At 48.6% G+C, this 24,288-nt stretch overlaps 1 protein-coding gene across 1 annotated transcript in view; it reads right to left on the bottom strand.

The window, feature by feature from the left end:
- Window positions 1-24,288, bottom strand: part of adgra2 (adhesion G protein-coupled receptor A2) — a 204,245-nt gene that overhangs the window by 139,496 nt on the left and 40,461 nt on the right. Inside the window, exon 2 of the mRNA XM_072266811.1 lies at window positions 10,792-10,863. Within this exon, the coding sequence (XP_072122912.1) occupies window positions 10,792-10,863 (72 nt within the window). The remainder of the gene's footprint in view (window positions 1-10,791; window positions 10,864-24,288) is intronic.

Genomic DNA, 24,288 nt, shown 5'->3' with positions numbered 1-24,288 from the left:
CCTTTGTTCCCCATCTCACCCCCTCCATTCTCCCTCCTCTGTTCCCCATCTCACCCCCTCCATTCTCCCTCCTTCATTTCCCGTCCCTTCTGTTTCCATTCTCCCTCCTCCACATCCTGTCTCATCCCCCTCCATTCTCCCTCTTTTCTCCCCCATTCCCCATCTCATCCCCCTCCATTCTCCCCCCACAGTTCGCCATTCCATCCTACTACTCCATTCCCTGCCCCGTTCCACCCCCCCATTCCCTGTCCAATCCTCCTCCATTCTTCCCGTTCCTCATCTCTTTCTGGACCACGCAGGTATCCATCCATCTGCAGGCAACAACCACCATTCACTCAACATCACCAGCAAAACAGAAGAGCTGATTATCGACTATTAGAGGAAGAAACTGGAGGTCCATGAGCCAGTTCCCATTTGGGGATCGGACGTGGAGAAGGTCAGTAGCTTTAAATTCCTTGGCTTTATCAGAAGATCTGTCCGAGGTCCAGCATGTAAATACTACTACAAAGAAAGCACAGCAGTGCCTCTGTTTTCTTAAAAGTTTGCACAGGTTTGGCACATCATCTAAAACTTCTACAGATGTACAGTGGAGAGTATCTTGATCGTTGCATCATGGTCTGTTATGGAGACATCAATGCCCAGGAACAGGAAAGTAGTGTGGCAAAGACGCCCCCTCCTATAAGCACATCGACAGGAAGCACTGTCCTAAGAAAGCAGCACCCATCTTCAAAGTCTCTCACCACCTAAGCCATGCTCTCTGCTCACTACTACCATTAGGCAGGAGGTACAGGAGTCTCAGGTCTCTTAAAGCACACGGTATTGGGGGTAAGGTATTGGTGTGGGTGGAGAGTTGGTTAGCAGACAGGAAGCAAAGAGTGGGAATAAACGGGACCTTTTCAGAATGGCAGGCGGTGACTAGTGGGGTACCGCAAGGCTCAGTGCTGGGACCCCAGTTGTTTACAATATATATTAATGACTTGGATGAGGGAATTAAATGCAGCATCTCCAAGTTTGCGGATGACACGAAGCTGGGCGGCAGTGTTAGCTGTGAGGAGGATGCTAAGAGGATGCAGGGTGACTTGGATAGGTTGGGTGAGTGGGCAAATTCATGGCAGATGCAATTTAATGTGGATAAATGTGAAGTTATCCACTTTGGTGGCAAAAATAGGAAAACAGATTATTATCTGAATGGTGGCCGATTAGGAAAAGGGGAGGTGCAACGAGACCTGGGTGTCATTATACACCAGTCATTGAAAGTGGGCATGCAGGTACAGCAGGCGGTGAAAAAGGCGAATGATATGCTGGCATTTATAGCGAGAGGATTCGAGTACAGGAGTAGGGAGGTACTACTGCAGTTGTACAAGGCCTTGGTGAGACTACACCTGGAGTATTGTGTGCAGTTTTGGTCCCCTAATCTGAGGAAAGACATCCTTGCCATAGAGGGAGTACAAAGAAGGTTCACCAGATTGATTCCTGGGACGGCAGGACTTTCATATGAAGAAAGACTGGATGAACTGGGCTTGTACTCGTTGGAATTTAGAAGATTGAGGGGGGATCTGATTGAAACGTATAAGATCCTAAAGGGATTGGACAGGCTAGATGCAGGAAGATTGTTCCCGATGTTGGGGAAGTCCAGAACGAGGGGCCACAGTTTGAGGATAGAGGGGAAGCCTTTTAGGACCGAGATTAGGAAAAACTTCTTCACACAGAGAGTGGTGAATCTGTGGAATTCTCTGCCACAGGAAGCAGTTGAGGCCAGTTCATTGGCTATATTTAAGAGGGAGTTAGATATGGCCCTTGTGGCTACGGGGGTCAGGGGGTATGGAGGGAAGGCTGGGGCGGGGTTCTGAGTTGGATGATCAGCCATGATCATAATAAATGGCGGTGCAGGCTTGAAGGGCCGAATGGCCTACTCCTGCACCTATTTTCTATGTTTCTATGTCCCATAACACCAGGTTCATGAACAGTTATTATCCCTCAACCATCAGGTCCCACACCACCAGGTTCAGGACTCTTCACTGGATGGGTGGGATTTCAGTCCCCCCGTGCCCCCCCCCATTCTCAAGGATCCCAACAAAATAAACAGAAGTATGCAAAGGGCTGGAAAAAAAACACCCCAAAGGTTTTCCTCCCGGAGGCCCAAGAGACTTGGCAAAGCCAGTGTAATGAGGAAATTTCCAAACAAAGTGAGATGCTGTGAGCTAATATCGGGGGTGAACACGTCCAATATTTCAGTGTTGATTTAGCCGGCGGTAGCTCACCTCCTGCCCTTTAATCTGGAGCCAGGGAATAGTGCAGCCTTTATGCAGCAGGCCAGCGTGTTGTTTATGCAGAGAGTGGCCCCTCTCCACCACATGAAACACTCTCGGCATCAGTACTCACTCACCTCGCCCAGGCCTAGAGTGAGCCACTGTGTAGAGGGGCCTGAGACCTTCAGTAAGCAATGACCTGCATATCCTCAAACGTGGCCAAACTCACTTTACAGTTACGGCACTTGACCACATCCTGTCCATCACAGAGCATGGATCATCATCAGAAATGCACACGGCACTGGGAAAAATAGATTTTTCATCATTCCTGAGTCAGAGCCTTGCTCAGGGCTTTGAGGACAGAGGAAGCACATTTCAATGAGACTCAACTGAATTTGCAATGGAATCAGCACCTATGTGTAATGTAAGACAACTCATTGAGCACAGCACCTGAGGGAGGGTCACACTGTGGGAGGGGTGGTACTGAGGGAGTCTCACACTGCGGGACGGGTGGTACTGAGGGAGAGTCACACTGTGGGAGGGGTGGTACTGAGGGAGGGTCACACTGAGGGAGGGGTGGTACTGAGGGAGGGTCACACTGTGGGGGGGTGGTACTGAGGGAGGGTCACACTGTGGGAGGGGTGGTACTGAGGGAGGCTCACACTGCGGGACGGGTGGTACTGAGGGAGAGTCACACTGTGGGAGGGGTGGTACTGAGGGAGGGTCACACTGTGGGAGGGGTGGTACTGACAGAGTCACACTGTGGGAGGGGTGGTACTGAGGAAAGGTCACACTGAGGGGGGGTGGTACTGAGGGAGAGTCACACTGTGGGAGGGGTGGTACTGAGGGAAGGTCACACTGTGGGAGGGGTGGTACTGAGGGAGAGTCACACTGTGGGAGGGGTGGTACTGAGAGAAGGTCACACTATGGGAGGGGTGGTACTGAGGAAAGGTCACACTGAGGGGGGGTGGTACTGAGGGAGAGTCACACTGTGGGAGGGGTGGTACTGAGGGAAGGTCACACTGTGGGAGGGGTGGTACTGAGGGAGAGTCACACTGTGGGAGGGGTGGTACTGAGGGAAGGTCACACTATGGGAGGGGTGGTACTGAGGGAGAGTCACTGTGGGAGGGGTGGTACTGAGGGAAGGTCACACTGTGGGAGGGGTGGTACTGAGGGAGAGTCACACTGTGGGAGGGGTGGTACTGAGAGAGAGTCACACTGTGTGAGGAGTGGTACTGAGGAAGGGTCACACTGTGGGAGGGGTGGTACTGAGGGAGAGTCACACTGTGGGAGGGGTGGTACTGAGGGAAGGTCACACTGAGGGGGGGTGGTACTGAGGGAGAGTCACACTGTGGGAGGGGTGGTACTGAGGGAAGGTCACACTGAGGGGGGGTGGTACTAAGGGAGAGTCACACTGTGGGAGGGGTGGTACTGAGGGAAGGTCACACTGTGGGAGGGGTGGTACTGAGGGAGAGTCACACTGTGGGAGGGGTGGTACTGAGGGAAGGTCACACTATGGGAGGGGTGGTACTGAGGGAGGGTCACACAGTGGGAGGGGTGGTACTCAGGGAGGGTCACACTGTGGGTGGAAACTGGAGCACCTGGGGGAAACCCATACAGTCACAGTGAGAACATGCAAACTCCACATAAACAGTGTCAGAAATTGAATTTGAACTGGGGTATTTGGAGTAGGAGGCAGTGGTGTGCATTGTGACTGCCCCATCTTGGGGAATGTGGACAGAATTAAGTGTGAGCAATGTTTGATTAGTTTAGTAGTGCCTGTTCATCACTCCTGAGGAGATTGAAATGTTAATGCAGGATCAATACAGAAGGGTGTCAGCATAGACTTGGTGGGCTGAAGGTCCTGTTGCTCTGCTGTACCTCTCCATGATAATCTGACCCCAACAACACTGACACCAGATTTTAGTTCTATCAGCTGTAACGGAGGAAAACCATCTCATACATCCATAGCACCATTCACGTCTTCAGTGTGTTCCAAAGACAGGAAGGGACATTTCAGGTCCCATCTCCAACAGGTGCCCAACCTCTCAGTTGGCAGGTCCCTCTCCTCCCCCTGCCACACACAACATGTTCCCTTCTCCCTTTGTAAGGTGTAGGCAGCATGCGTGCACAGCAAGATCCCACAAATCTCACTGACATCGTGTTTTTGATATCAGAGAGGAATACCGACCAGATGACACACACCAGTCACTTTGCCCCTTTAAAATGCTTCAGTCCTCTCCTCCCCTACCGCCCTCATTCCCCCACTTCCCCACATGTTCTTCTGCTTCCCGCCTGCCTCTTTCCTCTCCTCTCCTCCTGGTTCATTCCGCCTCACCCCCCCCCCCAACCCCATTCATCCTACAACTATACCTGTGTGGATCCCTACAGCATCGGATGACCCTGTGATCTCCGTCTCGGAGGCCAGCACGAGCATATCTTCCAAGAAGGTGAATGTTTGCAATACATCAGGCAATGATGTACCTGGTAGGACCCCGCAACCCTGTGCCAACCGACTGGCAGGAAGTACTCAAGGACATCTTCGACCTCTCACTGCTGCAGTTGGAGGTTCCCACCTGCTTCAAGAGGGTAACCATCATAGCAGAGCCCAAGTAGAGCAGGGTGAGCTGCCTCAATGATTATTGCCTAGTTGTACTCACGTCTGCTGTGACGAAGTGCTTTCAGAGCTTGGTCATGGCCAGAATCAACTCCGACCTAAGCAAGGACCTGGACCCACTGCAATATGCCTGTCGGCACAGTAGGTCTACAACCATTGCAAACTCACCGGCTCTCTGCTTGGCCTTAAATCACCTGGACAGCAGCAATACATACCTCATGCTGCTGTTTATTGACTACAGCCCAGTGTTCAACACAATCATACCCTCCGTTTTAATCAACAAGCTCCAAAACCTGGGCCTCTGTACCTCCCTCTGCAACTGGATCTTTGATTTCCTCACTGGGAGACCATAGTCTGTACGAACCAGAAATAACATCATCTTCTCACTGACAATCAACACTGGCGTGCACCCCAAGGATGCATGCTCAGCTCACTGCTCTACTCTCTCTACACTCTGACTGTGTGACCAGGCACAGCTCAAACACCATCACTGGCAGAATTTCAGATGGTGATGAGGAGGCGTACAGGAGCGAGATAAATCAGCTGGCTACATGGTGTCGTAGCAACAACCTCGGTCTCAATGTCAGTAACTCCAAAGAATTGATTGTGGACTTCAGGAGGGGAAGTTCAAGGAACACACACCAGTCCTCATCAAGGGATGAGAAGAGGAAAGGGTGGGCAGTTTTCTGGGTGTCAACATCTTCGAGGATCTATCCTGGGCCCAACATATTGATGCAATTACAAAGGCGGCATGAGAGTGGCTATATTTCATTAGTAGCTTGTCACCAAAGACACTTGCAAATTTCTACGGACGTACCACTGACAGCACAGCGTTGCATCACGGTCTGCTACAGAAGGGCTACTGCACAGCTTCGGAAAAAGCTGCAAAAAGCTGTGAGCTCAGCCAGCTCCGCCATGGGCACTAGCCACCCCATCACCCATAGCATCTTCAGAAGGCGATGCCTCAAAAGGGTGATGCTGCCATTAAGGATACCCATCACACAGGACATCCCGTCTTCTCATTGCTACCATCTGGGAGGTGGTACAGGAGCCTGAAGACACACACTCAACATTTCAGCTACAGCTTCTTCCGCTCAGCCATCAGATTTCTGAATGGACAATGAGTCCAGGTGCACTACCTCACTATTCTTCCCTCTCTTTCTGCATTACTTATTTAATTTTATTATTATATATTGCAAGGTTGTTGCGACATTATTCAGCCAGCTGATCTATCTCGCTCCTGTACGCCAATGGTCGTGTCACTGGCAAATTTATAGATAGTGTTTGAGCTGTGCCTGGTCACATAGTCAGAGTGTAGAGAGAGTAGAGCAGTGGGTTAAGCACATATCCTTGAGGTGTGTCACTGTTGACCATCAGCAAAGAAGAGATTTGCACAGACTGTGGTCCCCCACTGAGGAAGTCAAAGATCCAGTTGTAGAGAGATGTAAAGAGGCTCAGGATTTGGAGCTTGTTAATTAGAACAGAGGGTGTGATTGTGTTGACGCCAAGCTGTAGTCAATAAAAAGCAGCCTGACATAAGTCTAATTATTGTCCAGGTGATCCAGGGCCGAGTGGAGAGTCAGTGAGGTTACATCCGCTGTACACCTATTGTGGTGACAGGCAAATTACAGTAGGTCCAGGCCCTTGCTTAGGCAGGAGCTGATTTTAGTCATGACCAAACTCTCAAAGCAGTTCATCACAGTAGATGTGAGTACAACTGGGCAATAGCTGTTGAGGCAGCTCACTCTGCCATGATGGTCACCCTTTTGAAGCAGGTGGGAACCTCCGACTGCAGCAGTGAGAGATCGAAGATGTCCTTGAACAGCCCTGTCAGTGAGAGATTGAAAATATCCTTGAATACCCCTGTCAGTGAGAGATCGAAAATGTCCTTGAATACCCCCGTCAGTGAGAGATCGAAAATATCCTTGAATACCCCTGTCAGTGAGATCGAAGATGTCCTTAAATACCCCCCATCAGTGAGAAATCGAAGATGTCCTTGAATACCCCTGTCAGTGAGAGATCGAAAATGTCCTTGAATACCCCCGTCAGTGAGAGATCGAAAATATCCTTGAATACCCCCGTCAGTGAGAGATCGAAAATATCCTTGAATACCCGTCAGTGAGAGATCGAAAATATCCTTGAATACCCCTGTCAGTGAGAGATCGAAGATGTCCTTGAATACCCCTGTCAGTGAGAGATCGAAAATGTCCTTGAATACCCCTGTCGTGAGAGATCGAAGATGTCCTTGACTACCCCCGTCAGTGAGAAATCAAAAATGTCCTTGAATACCCCTGTCAGTGAGAGATCGAAGATGTCCTTGACTACCCCCGTCAGTGAGAAATCGAAGATGTCCTTGAATACCCCTGTCAGTGAGAGATCAAAGATGTCCTTGAATACCTCCTGCCAGTTGGTTGGCACTGGTTTTTAGAGTCCTACCAGGTACTCCACCAGGCCCGACGCCTCACGAGGATTCACCTTCTTGGAAGATTTTCTGGCTTCGGGCTCAGAGACAGAGATCACAGGGTCATCCGATGCTACAGGGATTCACACAGGTATAGTTGTACGATGGATGGAGGTGGGGGGTAGGGAAGGAATGAAGCAGACAGGGAGGGGAGGAAAGAGACAGGCAGGAAGCAGAGGAACATGTGGGGAAGGGGTGGAACAAGGCAGGAGGGGTGAAGAGGAATGAAGCAGCTGAAAAGGGGCCTGCTGAAGGGTCTTGGCCCGAAATATTGACTGTACTCTTTTCCATAGATGCTGCCTGCTCTGCTGTGTTCCTCCGGCATTTTGTGTGTGTTACTCTGATTCTCCACTGTGGGATTTACTCTTCCCCTCACCGTCTGCCTCATTCCTCCCTTTTTCTCCTGCCTCGAACCTCTACCCCTTCCCCTTTGTGCTTTCTCCCACCCCCACCCACCCATCTTGTTCCTCCCTCTTCTCCCCTTCACACCTCCACTCCCTGGCCAGCTTCTGCCCACGCTCTCCTCACATCTCATTCCTCCACTCCCCTCCCGCCCTCATTCGTCTCCACACCCCACCCCCACATCATTCCATGGAATCACTCACACCTAGAGAAGAGCAAGAGAAACCACCTGACCATTCGGCTCTCTCACATGGTTCCTTCCCAATACAAAGAAACAGCCCCACCAATTTCCTCTGAAACCTATCCTCTCCACTCTCCCGCTATCTGGATCAGCAGGGCTTGGCAAGGGAACTCCTCTGCCCAGGACTGCACACAGTTGTGGATTTGGCTCAGTCCTCGCACAAGCCAGCCTCTCCTCCACTGTCTATAATCTCGCTGCCTCAGTAAAACAGCTAATATAACCAAAGACCCCTACCCAACCCCGCCACTCCCTCCTCTCCACCCTCCCATCAGGCAGAAGATACAAACGCCCAAAAGCATGTCCCACCAGGCTCAAGGACAGCTCCTAGCCTGCTGCTATCAGACTCTCATCACGTCAGAGGCCTCCTGCCCTCTGTCTCTCTGTGCACAGAATGACTTGCAGACGGAGCTGATGAAAAACCAATTAGGCAGCTGTCGGACACCATTAGCATCAGGATTTCCCTGCCAGTGTGCAGACAGAGCAGAGCTGTTACCGACAGGTCCGCCAACTCTTTGTCAGTGTTCACTAATCTTCCCACACACCTCACCACTGGGCGATTGTCATGTCAATCACTGTGATACCCACCTTCCAATTCTCGTTTCATAAGTCCACGAGACATAGGAGCAGGATTGGGCCATTCACACCATCAAATTTTCCCTACCATTTAATCATGGCTGATTTATTTCCCCTCTCAACCCCATTCTCCCGTCTTCTCCTTCGACACCCTTACTAATCAAGAACCTCCAGATATCCGCAATGATGGACTCTGTGGCAATGAATTGCACAGATTCACCGTGGTTAGCACAACACTATTACCGCTCAGGGCATCGTAGTCTGGAATACAACTCTGACTTCAGCTGTCCTCCTCGTGGACAGCGCATCAAAGATATACCGGGTAACAGGTTAATTAATCTTTGTAGATTATCCATGATTAGGCTAGGGTTAAATCGGGGGTTGCTGGTCTACGTCATTACTAACCAAGAACTTTACGTATACTCGATGACTTGACCCCCAGAACCGTCTGTGGTAATGAATTCCAGATTCACCACGTTCTGGGTAAATTCTTCCTCATCTCCGTTCTAAAGGGGTGTCCTTGTATTCTGAAGCTGTGGTTCTTGACTCCCCCAGTGTAGGAAACAGCCTGCCCACATCCACTCTATTTAGGCCTTTCGATATTCGAGAGGTTTGAATGAGATTCCCGCCTCATCTAGTGAGTACAGGCCCAGAGCCAACAAATGCTCCTCATGTGTACATTAATTAATAAAATTAAATAAAATTAATAAAATTAATTCAGCCATGACCAGGCAGCGTCACCCCATGGAAGACCTTCGACCTTTGATCCCAGCTCTAACAGAGTTCCAAACCAAGCTGCCGGCAGTTCCACCTGCTCTCTTGTCCTATGTGATACGCAGTCTGCGTGACGCAGCAATCAATAATACAGCAGCTTCCTTTTCAGGCTAAGAACAGGTTTATGTGATAAGGTGGACTCTTCACCTCACAATCTACCTCGTTACGATCTTACACGTTAATCGTTTACCTGCACAGCACTTTCTCAGTAGTTTTAACACTTTACTCTGCATTGTTAAGGATTTAACTTATTCTAGCTCAATGCTCTGTGTAATCTTCTGACCAGCATGAACAGAACACAAGACAAGCTCTTCACGTGACAATACACAGACGTGGGCGGGCAGAGGGAGCTAAGTCACTCAAACCTCTCCACCAAGACAGTGACAACGCTCCAGGGAATCAGCAAGTGCTTGATAGGGCAAATGGCCTCCTTGCATACCTTGACAGTGAAAGCGAGAGAGTTCACAGAGAGAGAGAGAGCGAGAGAGAGACAGACAGACAGACACACGTTCACACACACTGGGTTGTCGTCAGAAGATTCTAGATTTCCACCTGCAGTCAGCACACTGATACAGCTGATATCCAAGATCCTAGAACTTTGAACTCCAGATCAGATGTTCGAGACTGACCTTTCCATTCCACCTTCGACAATTCCCCTTAACCTCCATCAACCCACTGTCATCTCTCCCTGATGCTAAGGCTCCCACACCCCCACCCACAGTACCCTGTGAGACAGTCCCACACCCCACCCACAGTACCCTGTGAGACACCTACACCTCCACCCCCCACCCACAGTACCCTGTGAGACACCCACCTCCCCACCCCCCACCCACAGTACCCTGTGAGACACCCACCACCCCACCCCCCACCCACAGTACCCTGTGAGACAGTCCCACACCCCACCCACAGTACCCTGTGAGACACCTACACCTCCACCCACAGTACCCTGTGAGACACCCACCTCCCCACCTCCCACCCACAGTACCCTGTGAGACAGTCAGTCCACTCGACCCATCTCTCCCTGATGCTGACACCCCCCACCCACAGTACCCTGAGACAGTCCACTCGACCCAACTGTGTGTTGGCTCACACCCCTCGCCTACTTCCCCCCACACTCCTGCCCAGTTATATCACGAGGACGGGGAAAGAGGGACAAAGAGGCAGGGTGAGGACAGGGAGGAAAGGGAAGGGAGAGGACAGAGGACAAGGGAAGAGAAAGGGAGGAGAGGGAGTGAGGAGAAGGAGATGAGGGCTGGAGGGAATGGGGGTAGGGGGGAGGGGATGTGGATGGGGAGATGGGGAAGGGGGAGGGAGGAGTAGGGAGGAGAGCTGGAGGAGGGATGAGTGGATGCTTGTTCCAACAGGCTGATGTGTTTGATTGTCCGGACAGTGTGGGACTCATGTTTGATCCTAGAAACCATTACACTCAGCTCACTCAGACATCGTTCAAGAGAAAGTGCCAAGAAACACTCACAGTTTCTCAAGGGCCCGCAGTCCAGAGAAAGCGCCAGCCTTCAGCAATGCAATCTTGTTGTTGCTCAGTATTCTGTGAAAAAAAACAAGAGGAAAAGAAAACATTTGAATGAACTCATGCAGAACAGTAGTTATGGGTGTTCTGCATCAGCAGGGAAAACAATCAAAAACAACTCACACAAACTCGGCCGGTCAGGCAGCATCTAAGAAAATGAATAAACAGTCAACATTTCAGACAGAAACCCTTTTTCAGGACTTGTGATGAAGAGTCTCAGTCTGAAACATCAACTGTTTACTCTCTTCCATAGACGCTGCCTGATCTGCTGAGCTCCCCCAGCATTTTGTGTGTTACTCTGGATTTCCAGTGGAATTTCCTGCAGAATCTCGTGCTGATGAACAAAAGTACCCTACATCATGCAGACTGAAGAACGTCATGCATAGGAGTGGAATTAGGCCATTTAGCACATCGAGTCTGCTCTGCTATTGCATCATGGCTGACTTATTATTCAACTCAACCCATTCTCCTGCCTTCTCCCCAGAACCTTTGACATCCTTATGAATCAAGAACCTATCAACCTCCGATTTAAATATACCCAATGACTTGGCCTCCACAGCTATCTGTGGCAATGAATTCCACAGATTCGCCACCTCTGTCTAAAGAAATTCCTCCTCTTCTCTGTTTTAAAGCTACATCTCTCTATTCTGAGGCTGTGCCCTCTGGTCCTAGACTCCCCCAGCATAGGAAAGATCCAGGAAATTCGAAATGCCCCGAGGAGTTCTCTTAATTATTTATATTAAAAGCATGGCAACACTGGCAGGCCTCCCCAACACAATCTTCGGACCGTGCTGGCCATCAACGCAAGATGAGAGAGAGCCTGGGGAAAGGAACAGCCTGGGCTCCGGACTGTGCCCCACTCTGGTGAATTACACGTGTACGTTCTCGAACTCACCAGATAACCAGAAACGTACCCAGTAACCGCTGCAGGAGTTGTAAAGCTCTGCCACAGGGTGGCACGTGCAGTATCAGGGAAGCAAAACGCCCACTACAGTCCTGGCAGCAACTCCCAGATGAACAGTCAAAGGAGACTCTTCGAAAGAAGCCCTGTTTTTACATCTTGGTGAAGGGTGAGGAGAGGGTGAAGACTGTGGAGGTCAGTTGAGTATTCAGGGAGGCACTGGCCACCAAGGATGTTCTAGCAGACACCCCCCACCACTGAGAGAAGGCAGACAGAAATCTCCAACATCTCCCAGCTGCCGCGAGGAATGGGGAGACGGGTTTCTGGGCTGTGCGCGTGTGCAAGTCGTTGACACAATGGAGACGCCTCCATTCCCTAAGCCAGCAACAGGCTCTCATTAGCACAGAGGCAGCCATGCGGCAACAGAACCGCAGGCCTAATTGACTGTCAGTGCCTGCTGCGTAAAGGACATTGTTAGTTAAGGGCAGGATTTACGAGTGTGTTTAATGTCCCCTCCCGTCACAGAAGGGCCTTGGGGCGACTGCAGTGAAGAATTAACGTCCTTCACTTCTGACTGAACCACTTCCTTTCGCCTCTCTCCCCACACCCAATCTCCAACCAACAGGCACGCAGACCAAATGAGGCTTCCCTGGGACACCTGACTTTCCCACACCTCTGCATTCATTAAACTTCCCTGCAATCCCACTGCACCGCCATTCAGCCCACCTAAAGAGCTGTCCTGTTCACTTGCTGGGACGTGCTAGATTTCTCCCCGAAAAATACACCCGGTTACCAAATTATTGGGCATTCCCTGTATCTAATAAAATGGCCACTGAGTGTATGTTCATGGTCATCTGCTGCTGTAGCCCATCCACTTCGAAGTCTGACGTGTTGTGCATTCAGAGATGCTCTTCTGCACACCACTGTAGTAACAGCTGGTTATTTGAGTTTACTGTCACCCAGCAGTTTGAACCAGTCTGGCTATTCTCTTTTGATCTCTCTAATCAACAAGGCAGTTTCACCCACAGAACTGCTGCTCACTGGATGTTTTTTTGTTTCTCTCACCATTCTCTGTAAACTCTAGAGACTGTTGTGTGTGAAAATCCCAGGAGATCAGTAGTTTCTGAGATACTCAAACCACCCCATCTGGCACCAACAATCATTCCAGGGCCAAAGTCACTTAGGTCACATTTCCACATTTAAAGTTCAAACTAAATTTATTATCAAAGTACATATATGTCACCATATACAACACTGAAATTCAATTTCTTGTGGGCATACTCAATAAATCCACGATAGAATCAGTGGAATACCGCATCAACTGGGGCATTCAACCAGTGTGTAAAAGACAACAAACCGTGCAAATAGAAAAATAAAGAAATAATAATTAATAAATAAGCAATAAATTATCAAGAATATGAGATGAAAAGTCCTTGAAAGTAACACTCGGTCTGAACAACAACCGAATCTCTTGACCATGTTTGCATACTTTAATGCATTGAGTTGCTGCCACACGATTGGCTGAATAGATATTTGCACTAACGAGGTGTACATGTGTACTAAATAAAGTGGCTACTGAGTGTACATTCCACTGAGATTCTGTAATCAAGACCAGAGTGACCCCATGCATGAAAAAGATTACCCCTCTATCCTTCAGCCCAGCTTAACTTTTACAGGAAACCTGACATTGTGACGCTGTCTATGGCTGTTGTCTTCACTCAGTAGGTATGCACCTTTCACAATGTGTAACTGAGGTTCACCACTACAAGGTTCAATGGACAAAAATTGGCGTTTGTCTGTCTTTGTTAACGGGTAGTTTTTCAGTGATTCTATTCTATTTCTTTGTTCTACTTTGAATGCCCACAAGAAAGTGAATCTCAGGGTAGCTTATGGTGACATATACATGATTTGCAAATAAACTTACATTGAACTTTGAACTTCAAACCCCTAGCAGAAGTGCAACAGGTGACTCCACAGATCCTCCCTAGGGTCACTCATCAAGACCGATATCGACTGCCGCAGGTAGGCCACCGTGGTCAGCACCGTAGAGAGCTCTTTGTCCCACAACATTGTGCCAACCCCATGATCAATCTAATCAACCTGGCTAGGATCTTTATGTCCTCGTTGTCCACAGGAATGGTACCAGAGGATTGGAGGGAGGTGAATGTTGTCCCCTTGTTCAAAAAAGGTAGTAGGGATAGTCCGGGTAATTATAGACCAGCGAGCCTTACGTCTGTGGTGGGAAAGCTGTTGGAAAAGATTCTTAGAGATAGGATCTATGGGCATTTAGAGAATCATGGTCTGATCAGGGACAGTCAGCATGGCTTTGTGAAGGGCAGATCATGTCTAACAAGCCTGGTAGAGTTCTTTGAGGAGGTGACCAGGCATATAGATGAGGGTAGTGCAGTGGATGTGATCTACATGGATTTTAGTAAGGCATTTGACAAGGTTCCACACGGTAGGCTTATTCAGAAATTCAGAAGGCATGGGATCCAGGGAAGTTTGGCCAGGTGGATTCAGAATTGGCTTGCCTGCAGAAAGCAGAAGGTCATGGTGGAGGGAGTACTTTCGGATTGGAGGATTGTGACTAGTGGTGTCCCACAAGGATCGGTTCTGAGACCTCTACTTATTGTGATTTTTATTAATGATCTGGATGTGGGGGTAGAAGGGTGGGTTGGCAAGTTTGCAGATGACACAAAGGTTGGTGGTGTTGTAGATAGTGTAGAGATGTCGAAGATTGCAGAGAGACATTGATAGGATGCAGAAGTGGGCTGAGAAGTGGCAGATGGAGTTCAACCTGGAGAAGTATGAGGTGGTACACTTTGGAAGGACAAACTCCAAGGCAGAGTACAAAGTAAATGGCAGGATACTTGGTAGAGTGGAGGAGCAGAAGGATCTGGGGGTACATGTCCACAGATCCTTGAAAGTTGCCTCACAGATAGATATGGTAGTTAAGAAAGCTTATGGGGTGTTAGCTTCATAATTCGAGGGATAGAGTTTAAGAGTCGCGAGGTAATGATGCAGCTCTATAAAACTCTGGTTAGGCCACACACTTGGAGTAGTGTGTCCAGTTCTCATCGCCTCACTATAGGAAGGATGTGGATGAATTGGAAAGGATACAGAGGAGTTTTACCAGGATGCTGCCTGGTTTAGAGAGTATGGATTATGATCAGAGATTAAGGGAGCTAGGGCTTTACTCTCTGGAGAGAAGGAGGATGAGAGGAGACATGATAGAGGTATACAAGATAATAAGAGGAATAGATAGAGTGGATAGCCAGCGCCTCTTCCCCAGGGCACCACTGCTCAATACAAGAGAACATGGCTTCAAGGTAAGGGGTGGGAAGTTCAAGGGGGATATTAGAGGAAGGTTTTTTTACTCAGAGAGTGGTTGGTGCATGGAATGCACTGCCTGAGTCAGTGGTGGAGGCAGATACACTAGTGAAGTTTAAGAGACTACTAGACAGGTATATGGAGGAATTTAAGGTGGGGGCTTATATGGGAGGCAGGGTTTAAGGGTCAGCACAACATTGTGGGCTGAAGGGCTTGTACTATGCTGTACTATTCTATGTTTTATATTCTAATTCTTCCTTCCAACACAGTCCATAGGCTTCATTTTTCTATCATTCATTTACCTATCTAAGTGTCTTTTAATTGCCCCTACTATATCTGCCTCTATCACTGCTCTTGCAGGGTGTTCCATGCGCCCACCACTCTCCGTATAAAGAACTTACCTCTGACACCCCCCCTATACTTTCTTTCAATCACCTTAAATAACATTCCCTGGTATTAGCCATTGTCATCCTCGAAAAATGATGTTAGCTGTCTACTCAGTCCATGCCTCTCATAATCTTATATACCTTTAACAAGTCATTTATCCTTCATCTCCTCCTCCACTCCAAAATCCCTAGCTCACTCAACCTATCCTCATTAGACATGTTCTCTAATCCAGCCAGCATCCTGGTAAATCTCCTCTGCACCCTCTCTAAGGCATCCACATCTTCCATATTGAGGAAACCAGAAATGAACACTATAACACTGATGTCTGTTATCTGTCAAGTAGGGGACCGTGCACAATTCTGATTTGATGGAGACAGACGTGAGAGTACGGAGGAACATTCAGAAAACTTCTGAAATGCCCGCTTTCGCTGCTGCTGTTACTGTGCGGTAACCAGAATCTCCAGAGCAGAAGGCTCTGAAATCCTTGGCTTTGCTTGTTTCAGCGGCCGGGGCAAGGTCGAAGGCGCTCAGGAGGCTGTATCGGAGGGGCTGGTCAGAGGCTCGAAGTTTTCAGACGGACGAACTCAGTGTCGGCTGTGGTCGGCTGCTTCCAAGGCATTGGCAAGTTGCCGGTGCCTGGAGGTTTATGGCAGGGAGTTTCTCCCTTTTGCCACCTGCTATCGGGGACTCGGGAGTCGATCGACTCGGGGACTTTTGAGACTTTATTTACTGTGCCCATGGTTTGTTCTTCATCAAGTTATGGTATTACTTTGCACTGCTGTAACTATATGTTATAATTATGTGGTTCTGTCAGTGTCAGTCTTTGATTTGTCCTGTTTTCTGTGATATCACTCCGGAGAAACATTGTATCATTTCTTAATGCATGTATGCATTTCTAAATGACAATAAAAGAGGACTGAGTGTTCTCATAATCTAATCTAATATATTCTAACCAGAGTTTTACAGAGCTGCAACATTATCTCGCAGCTCTTGAACTCAATTCCCTAACTAATGAAGACCAGTTCGTTCTTAACAACTCTATCAACTTGTGCGGCAACTTTGAAGGACCCCAAGAACCCTCTATCCTCCCACACTGCCAAAAGTCCTTCGACTAACCTTGTATTCCACCTTCAAGCTCAATCTACAGTAGTGTAGCACTAAACATTTTTCTGGACTGAACTGCATCTGCCACGTCTCTGCCCAACTGTGCAACTTAGCAATGTCCCATTGTAACCGATGACTGTCTTCTACCCTGTCCACTAGACCACCAACCTACATGTCATCTGCAAACTTACTAACTCACTCCTCCACTTCCTCATCCAAATCACTGGCCTACCGGTCTAACAGGTGTCCGTCATTGAATGCTGTTGGTTGGCACATTCCAGGCTGCAAGAGTCTATGTAGAGAAATACTCCAAAGCTCAGAGCAGCTGACATTGTGGCTCGTTGGGGAAGGACTGGATTGTTGGTTATATTTGCCCTTAATGTAGGCAAGTGGTGGAGGAACCAGACGAAAGTTAACGGGACTGTGGGATGAATGAATAATTGGGAAATAGGATTTATGGGAATGCTCCGAGATAGCCAGTATAGATTCAATGGGCCAAATGGCTTCCTTCTATTTCCATGTGTGACATAGGAAGAGACTATCTAACCCATCAAATGTACACTGGCCCTCAGAGTAATCCCGGTAAACCATTCAATTCTCCTGTAACTAATTCTCCCCATGCTTGCAACAACTCCCCCATGTTTTGACCACTGACCCACACACTAGAGGGCACTTTACAGCAGTCAATTAACCCACTGACGTGCCCATGTCACCAGAGATTATGGGAAAATATGAGAACACGAGGAGCTGAAACAGGCTCCAGCAAGCAGGGAAATCAGATAAACGATGGCTGCAGGGAGTTCAGGAGTGGGGAGGAAGCTTTATTTTAAAATTGCAGGCACAGCACCATAATGGGGCAAAGCTGGGAAGTCTCTGAGCATCCCTGCCCCCCTCCATCAACACTGTTGAGGGGGTTTCTCTGCCCAGGGTCTTCCTCAGTAACTACATCCAGCTGCTCGACCCCGAACGTGCATCCGTGACCCTCTCAGCTGCTAGCACTAGAGCCTTAGGTAAACAGTGAATTACCCATTGCTCCTCCCCTCTCATTTCTCATAGAATATCAAACACTGCAGCACAGTACAGGCCCTTTGGCCCACGATGCTGTGCTGATCTTTTAACCTACTGTAAGATCAATCTAACCATTCCATCTTACAGAGCCCTCCGTTTTTCTGTCAGCCATGTGCCTATCTTAGATGTCCCTAATATATCTGCCTCTACCACCACCCTGGCAGCGCACTCTGTGAACCCACCACGGTCTGTGTGAAAAAAAAAAACACCCACTGACATCATTCCCCTCCCACCTACACTTTCCTCCAATCTCCTCACAATTATGCCCTCTTCTATCAGCCACTCTGCCCCTTGAAAAAGGCACCGGCTGTCCACCTGGTTGAAAGATAAATAGTTTAGTCTTATTTGTCACACTTACATTAAAATATGCAGCGAAATGAGCTATTTGTGTGAATGACCAACACAGTCTGAGGATGCTCTGGCAGCAGCTCACAAGTATCGCCGTGCTTCTGACACCAACACAGCATGGCCACAACTCTCTCACCCCACCCACACGTCTTTGGCATGTGGGAGGAAACCAGAGCACCCAGAGGAAACCCACACAGTCACAGGGGAGACTTGATAGAGGCGTACAGAATTATAAGGGATATAGATAGGGTAACTGCAAGCAAGCGTTTTTCCTCTGAGCTTGGGTCAGGCAATTAGAGCTCATGAATTAAGGGTGAAAGGTGAAATGCTTAAGGGGAACATGAGGGGAAACTTCTTCACTCAGAGGGTGGTGAGAGTGTGGGACAAGCTGCCAGTACAAGTGGTGCATGTCAGCTTGGTTTCAACGTTTAGGATCAGTTCGAATAGGTACATGGATGGGAGGGGTATGGCAGGATGTGGTCTTGGTGTAGTTCAATGTGAGTGGTTCAGCATGGACTAGATAGAACGAAGGGCCTGCTTCTACTTGATGACTCTTCAGGGAGAACATACAAACTCCTTATGGCCAGTGGTAGATATCAAAACCCCAACACGATTGCTGGCACTGGAAGCATTACACTAGCCATTTCACCTCTTATCACCTTATACACCTCTAACAAGTCACCATTCCTCCTCTCCCCTTCTCTGGGCATCATCGCCAGTAGGAGGGCAGTTAAGGTCTCTGGTCTGCCCACCACAGCACCACCGAGGTCAGCCAAGGTTTGAGGACACGCTGCAGTGGGCAGTAACTGCGGCACAACTCCTAGTCACAGTTCCACTTGTCCACAGACTACCTTGTGAGGAAGCTGGACCTCACAAGAGCCTGCCCCTCACGTTCTTGATGCTAAATGTAGGTACAGTCTACACATCTGGACGAGCGATGGGACCGGTTTACCAGCTGGTGCACTGCAGACATCATCTGTCATTTGGGAAACTCTGTTTATGGCCTCATTTCCGACTTGTGAGCAGCCCCGGGTACAAACAGTTCTGTGGAATGGAACCGTACCGTAGCCTAGGGAGCACTGTACATAGTCAGGGACCACTCTCACCTCCCTGTGAACCCCACCTCAGAGCTCTGTAGAATCATGTTGGATCTCTCCGTCCCAACACTGCTGTCACTGATCAAAGCTCAGCAATCATGATAGCGCCCCGGGACATCCTGAGATTGAGCACATTCACTAGGAGTGCTGCTACAAGAACGCAGCATCCATCAACAAAGATCCCAACAATCCAGGCCATGCTCTCTTCTCACGACTACCATCAAGTATGAGGTACATGAGCCTTGGGTCCCACACCACCAGGTTCAGGAACAGTTATTACCCTACAACCATCAGGTCCCACACCACCAGGTTCAGGAACAGTTATTACCCCTCAACCATCAGGTCCCACACCACCAGGTTCAGGAACAGTTATTACCCCTCAACCATCAGGTCCCACACCACCAGGTTCAGGAACAGTTATTACCCCTCAACCATCAGGTCCCACACCACCAGGTTCAGGAACAGTTATTACCCCTCAACCATCAGGTCCCACACCACCAGGTTCAGGAACAGTTATTACCCCTCAACTATCAGGTCCCACACCACCAGGTTCAGGAACAGTTATTACCCCTCAACCATCAGGTCCCACAGCACCAGGTTCAGGAACAGTTATTACCCTACAACCATCAGGTCCCACACCACCGGGTTCAGGAACAGTTATTACCCCTCAACCATCAGGTCCCACACCACCAGGTTCAGGAACAGTTATTACCCCTCAACCATCAGGTCCCACACCACCAGGTTCAGGAACAGTTATTACCCCTCAACCATCGGGTCCCACACCACCAGGTTGGCAGAAGAAAGAAACTATATAGGCCAGTTAGTCTGACCTCAGTGGCTGGGAAGATGCTGGTGTTGATTTTTAAGGATGAGGTGTCAGGGTACTTGGAGGCACATGATAAAATAGGTCATGGTCAGCATGGTTTCCTTAAGGGAAATCTTGCGTATAGTTTAATTTTCAGAAGGCCATTCTCAAGGTGCCACATGAGGCTGCTTAACAAGCTACAAGCCCATGGTATTACAGGAAAGATTCTAGCGTGGATAAACAATGGCTGATTGGCAGGAGGCAAAGAGTGGGAATAAAGGGAGCCTTTTCTAGTTGGCTGCTGGTGACTAGTGGTGTTCCACAAGGGTCGGTGTTGGGACCACTTCTGTGTACGTTATATGTCAATGATTTGGGTGACAAAGTTTACAGATGAGATGACAACTCGCTTGCTGCTGCTTACACGTGGGGGGGAGGGGAGCTGGGGGGAGACTTTGAGGTTCTAACATCTAACTGTCATTCATTCTTTGGGCCACTTCTCTGGTTTCGTGGATGGTTGCAAAGAAAAGTATTTCAGGATGTATATTGCATATATTTCTCTGACATTAAATGTTCCTTTGAAACCTTTGAAGACAGGTGGAGGGACAGGAAGTAGAGGGGCTACATAAGGCCTTAGACAGATTAGGAGAACGGGCAAAGTACCAGATGGAATACAGTATTTGAAAATGTATGGTCATCACTTTGATAGAGAAAATGAAAGGATTTACTACTTTCTAAATGAAGAGAAAATTCAAAAATCTGACGTGCAAAGAGACTTGGGAGTCCTTAAAGGTTAACCCTAAAGGTTAATATGCAGGTTGAATCTGTGGTGAGGAAGTCAATGCACTGTTAACATTCATTTCAAATGGGCTAGAATATAAAAGCAAGGATGTAATGTTGAGACTTCATAAAACACTGGTGAGGACTCCCTTGGAGTATTGTGAGCAGTTTTGGGCCCCTTATTTTAGAAAGGATGTGCAGAAACTGGAGAGGGTTCAAAGGAGGCTCACGAAAATGATTGCAGGATTGAACAGCTTGTCATATGAAGAGTGTTTGATGGCTCTGGGCCTGGGTGTGTCCGGGAGATGGTGGCACATGTGTATTGCAAGGCTCAGCGTTTTACCAGATTTCAAAAAGTAGTGTTAATTTATCTGCTTGTTTCCTGCGTGTTCGCTCGATTCGACTGTGCGAACTGCATTGACAGCAAACAGTCACTTCTGGACATTAACTATCGATGCACCAACACAGTTTTGGACTATCCATTCAACTTCAACCAACTACCTCCGGAGTTAGTAAGGACACCACGGACTCGCTCCGACCAGAAGGGCCTGGCACTGGCGTCGAGACCGTAAACAAAGACAGGGTAAGTGTGGAGGTCTGCGTGCTAGGCTAACGCTAAATCCACACCGGTCAGCGCTACCTAGCATCTTCCTCGCCAATGTTCGGTCTCTGATGAACAAGCTGGACGAACTAAGGACTTGGACCCTCACACAAAGAAGGCTTATGAATTGCAACGTCATGTTTTTTACGGAGACGTGGCTAAACAGTGATGTCCCAAACAACGCGGTGGAACTGGAAGGGCGCACGGTCTTCAGGGCTGACAGAGCTGCAACAGCGACAGATAAAAGTAGAGACGGTGGTTTATACATCTACATGAATCGATCATGGTGTACTGACTCTACCATTGCTGACACTTATTGCTCTGCTGATCTGGAATACCTGATTATTAAGTGCTGACATTTTTATCAACCTCGAGAGTTTACATGCATCATTGTTGTCGCAGTTTATGTTCTACCGGATGCTAATGTTAAAGTAGCCATGAAAGACCTCAGTGTCGCTATTAGCAAACTGCAGAGATTGCATCCAGACGGAGCCTTTATTGTCTCTGGGGACTTTAATCATTGTAACCTACGTACTGTGCTTCCAAAATTGTACCAAAATGTATCATGCACCACAAGGGGAAATAAAACCTTAAATCATGTCTACACAAATGTGGCTGATGCTTACAAAGCCACTGCCCTCCCCCATCTGGGACAGTCCAACCATCTTTCATTGTTTCTGTTTCCCAAGTATAGCCCGGTCATTAAACGTGTGAAACCCACAATGAAGACTATTGAGATCTGGCTGGAGGGTGCTGACTCTGCTCTTCAGCACCAATTCCAGCACACAGACTGGAGTGTGTTTGCTGCCCATGCCACCACAGACTCTCAGATTAACATTGATTTATATACCCACTCTGTCCTTGAGCACATCAACAAGTGACATCACAAAAACAAATAAAAGTTCTCCCCAATCAGAAACCACGGATGAACAGAGAAGTTCGCCTCCTGCTCAAAGCCAGAGATTCAGCCTTCAGGTCTGGAGACCGGGAGGCTTACAGCTCAGCCAGGGCCAACCTGAGGAGGGGAATCTCTCAGGCTAAACACATATACAAACAGAGGATCGAGGAGCATTTCAATTCCTCAGACCCCCAGTGCATGTGGCATGGCATACAGGTCATTACAGACTTCAACCCACCTAGTACTGTGTCCCCTCCCAGCTCTGCTTCCCTCCCTGATGAGTTCAATTACTTCTACACTCGCTTTGACCAAGAGAACAAGGATGTCACCCTCAAAGTGGATCTCCCACCTGGTGAACTGCCTCTCTCACTTTCCACCTCCGATGTTTACGCCACCCTGAGCAGAGTGAATGTACGGAAAGCAGCTGGTCCAGATGGAATACCTGGCCATGTGCTCAGAGTCTGTGCAGGGCAGTTGGCTGGGGTCTTCACGGACATTTTTAATCTGTCCCTGGCCCAGGCAGTTGTCCCCACAAGCTTCAAGATCGCCACCATCATGCCAGTGCCGATGTATTCCACTGCCACGGGCCTGAATGACTTCCGCCCAGTTGCACCCAGCCCCATCATTGCAAAGTGCTTTGAGAGACTGGTTCTATCACACCTGAAATCCTGTCTGCCCACTACCCTGGAACTCCATCAATTTGCCTATCGCACCAACAGGTCAACAGAGGACGCCATCTCCACGGCACTTCACTCTGCCCTGACCCACCTGGACAGCCCCAACTCTTATGTCAGAATGCTGTTCATTGACTTTAGTTCGGCATTCAATACTGTGATCTCCTCCAAGCTGATCACCAAACTTCGCCAGCCTGGTATCAGCTCATCCCTCTGCAAATGGACCTTGGACTTACTGACTAACAGACCCCAATCAGTTAAGTTAGACTACCTCTCCTCCTCCACTCTCACCCTGAACACCAGCGTGTCTCAAGGCTGTGTGCTGAGCCCTCTTCTGTACTCCCTTTTCACCTATGACCGTGTTCCTGTACACGGTTCTAACTCCATAATCAAGTTCGCAGACGACACCACGGTGGTTGGCCTGATCAGAGGGGATGACTAGACGGCCTACAGGGATGAGGTCCAGCACCTGGCCACGTGGTGTGCCAACAACAACCTGGCCCTTAACACCCAAAAGACCAAGGAGATCATTGTGGACTTCAGGCATGCTAGGAGCCACACTCACGTCCCCATCTACATCAATGGAGCTGTAGTGGAGCGTGTATCAAGCTTCAAATTCCTTGGTGTCCACATTTCCGAGGATCTCACCTGGTCCCTGAACTCCTCCATCCTGATCAAAAAGGCGCAACAGTGCCTTTATTTCCTGCGGAGCATCAAAAAAGTTCACCTCTGTCCCAGGATACTGATGGACTTTTACCGCTGTATGATTGAGAGCATACTCACCAACTGCATCTCAGTGTGGTATGGCAATTGTCCCGTATCGGACCACAAAGCACTCCAGCATGTGATGAAAACTGCCCAGCGGATTATCAGCACCCAATTGCCAACCATTGAGAACATCTACCATAAATGCTGCCTGGGCAGGGCGAAAAGCATTATCAAGGATGTATTTCACCCTAACCATGGACTTTTTACTCTCCTCCCATCCGGTAAGCGCTACAGGAGCCTCCGCTCCCGCACCAGCAGGCACAGGAAGAGCTTCTTCCCTGAGGCTGTGACCCTGCTGAACCTCACATCACAGCACTAAGCAGTATTGCACCCATATTGTACTGTCTCAGTACTTTTATATTTGTGTGCTGTAGCACTTACTTTTTATTCGCAGTTATTTTGTAAATAACACTATTCTTTGCATTTCTGGTTAGATGCTAACTGCATTTCATCGGCTTTGTATCTGTACTCAGCACAATGACAATAAAGTTGAATCTAATCTAATCACTGGAATTCAGAAGAATAAGGGGTGACCTCATCAAAATTTATTGAATTGTAAAAGGCCTTGATAGAGTGGATGTGGAGAGAATGTTTCCTGAGGTGGGAGAGTCTAAGACCAGAGAACACAGCCTCAGAATAGAGGGGCGTCCTTTTAGAATGGAGATGAGGAGGAATTTCTGTCGCC

Source organism: Mobula birostris, chromosome 8 (assembly GCF_030028105.1).
Source record: "Mobula birostris isolate sMobBir1 chromosome 8, sMobBir1.hap1, whole genome shotgun sequence".
NCBI lineage: Eukaryota > Metazoa > Chordata > Chondrichthyes > Myliobatiformes > Myliobatidae > Mobula > Mobula birostris.
The sequence above is the reverse complement of the archived record's forward strand: the minus strand, read 5'-3'. Positions and strand labels throughout refer to the sequence as shown.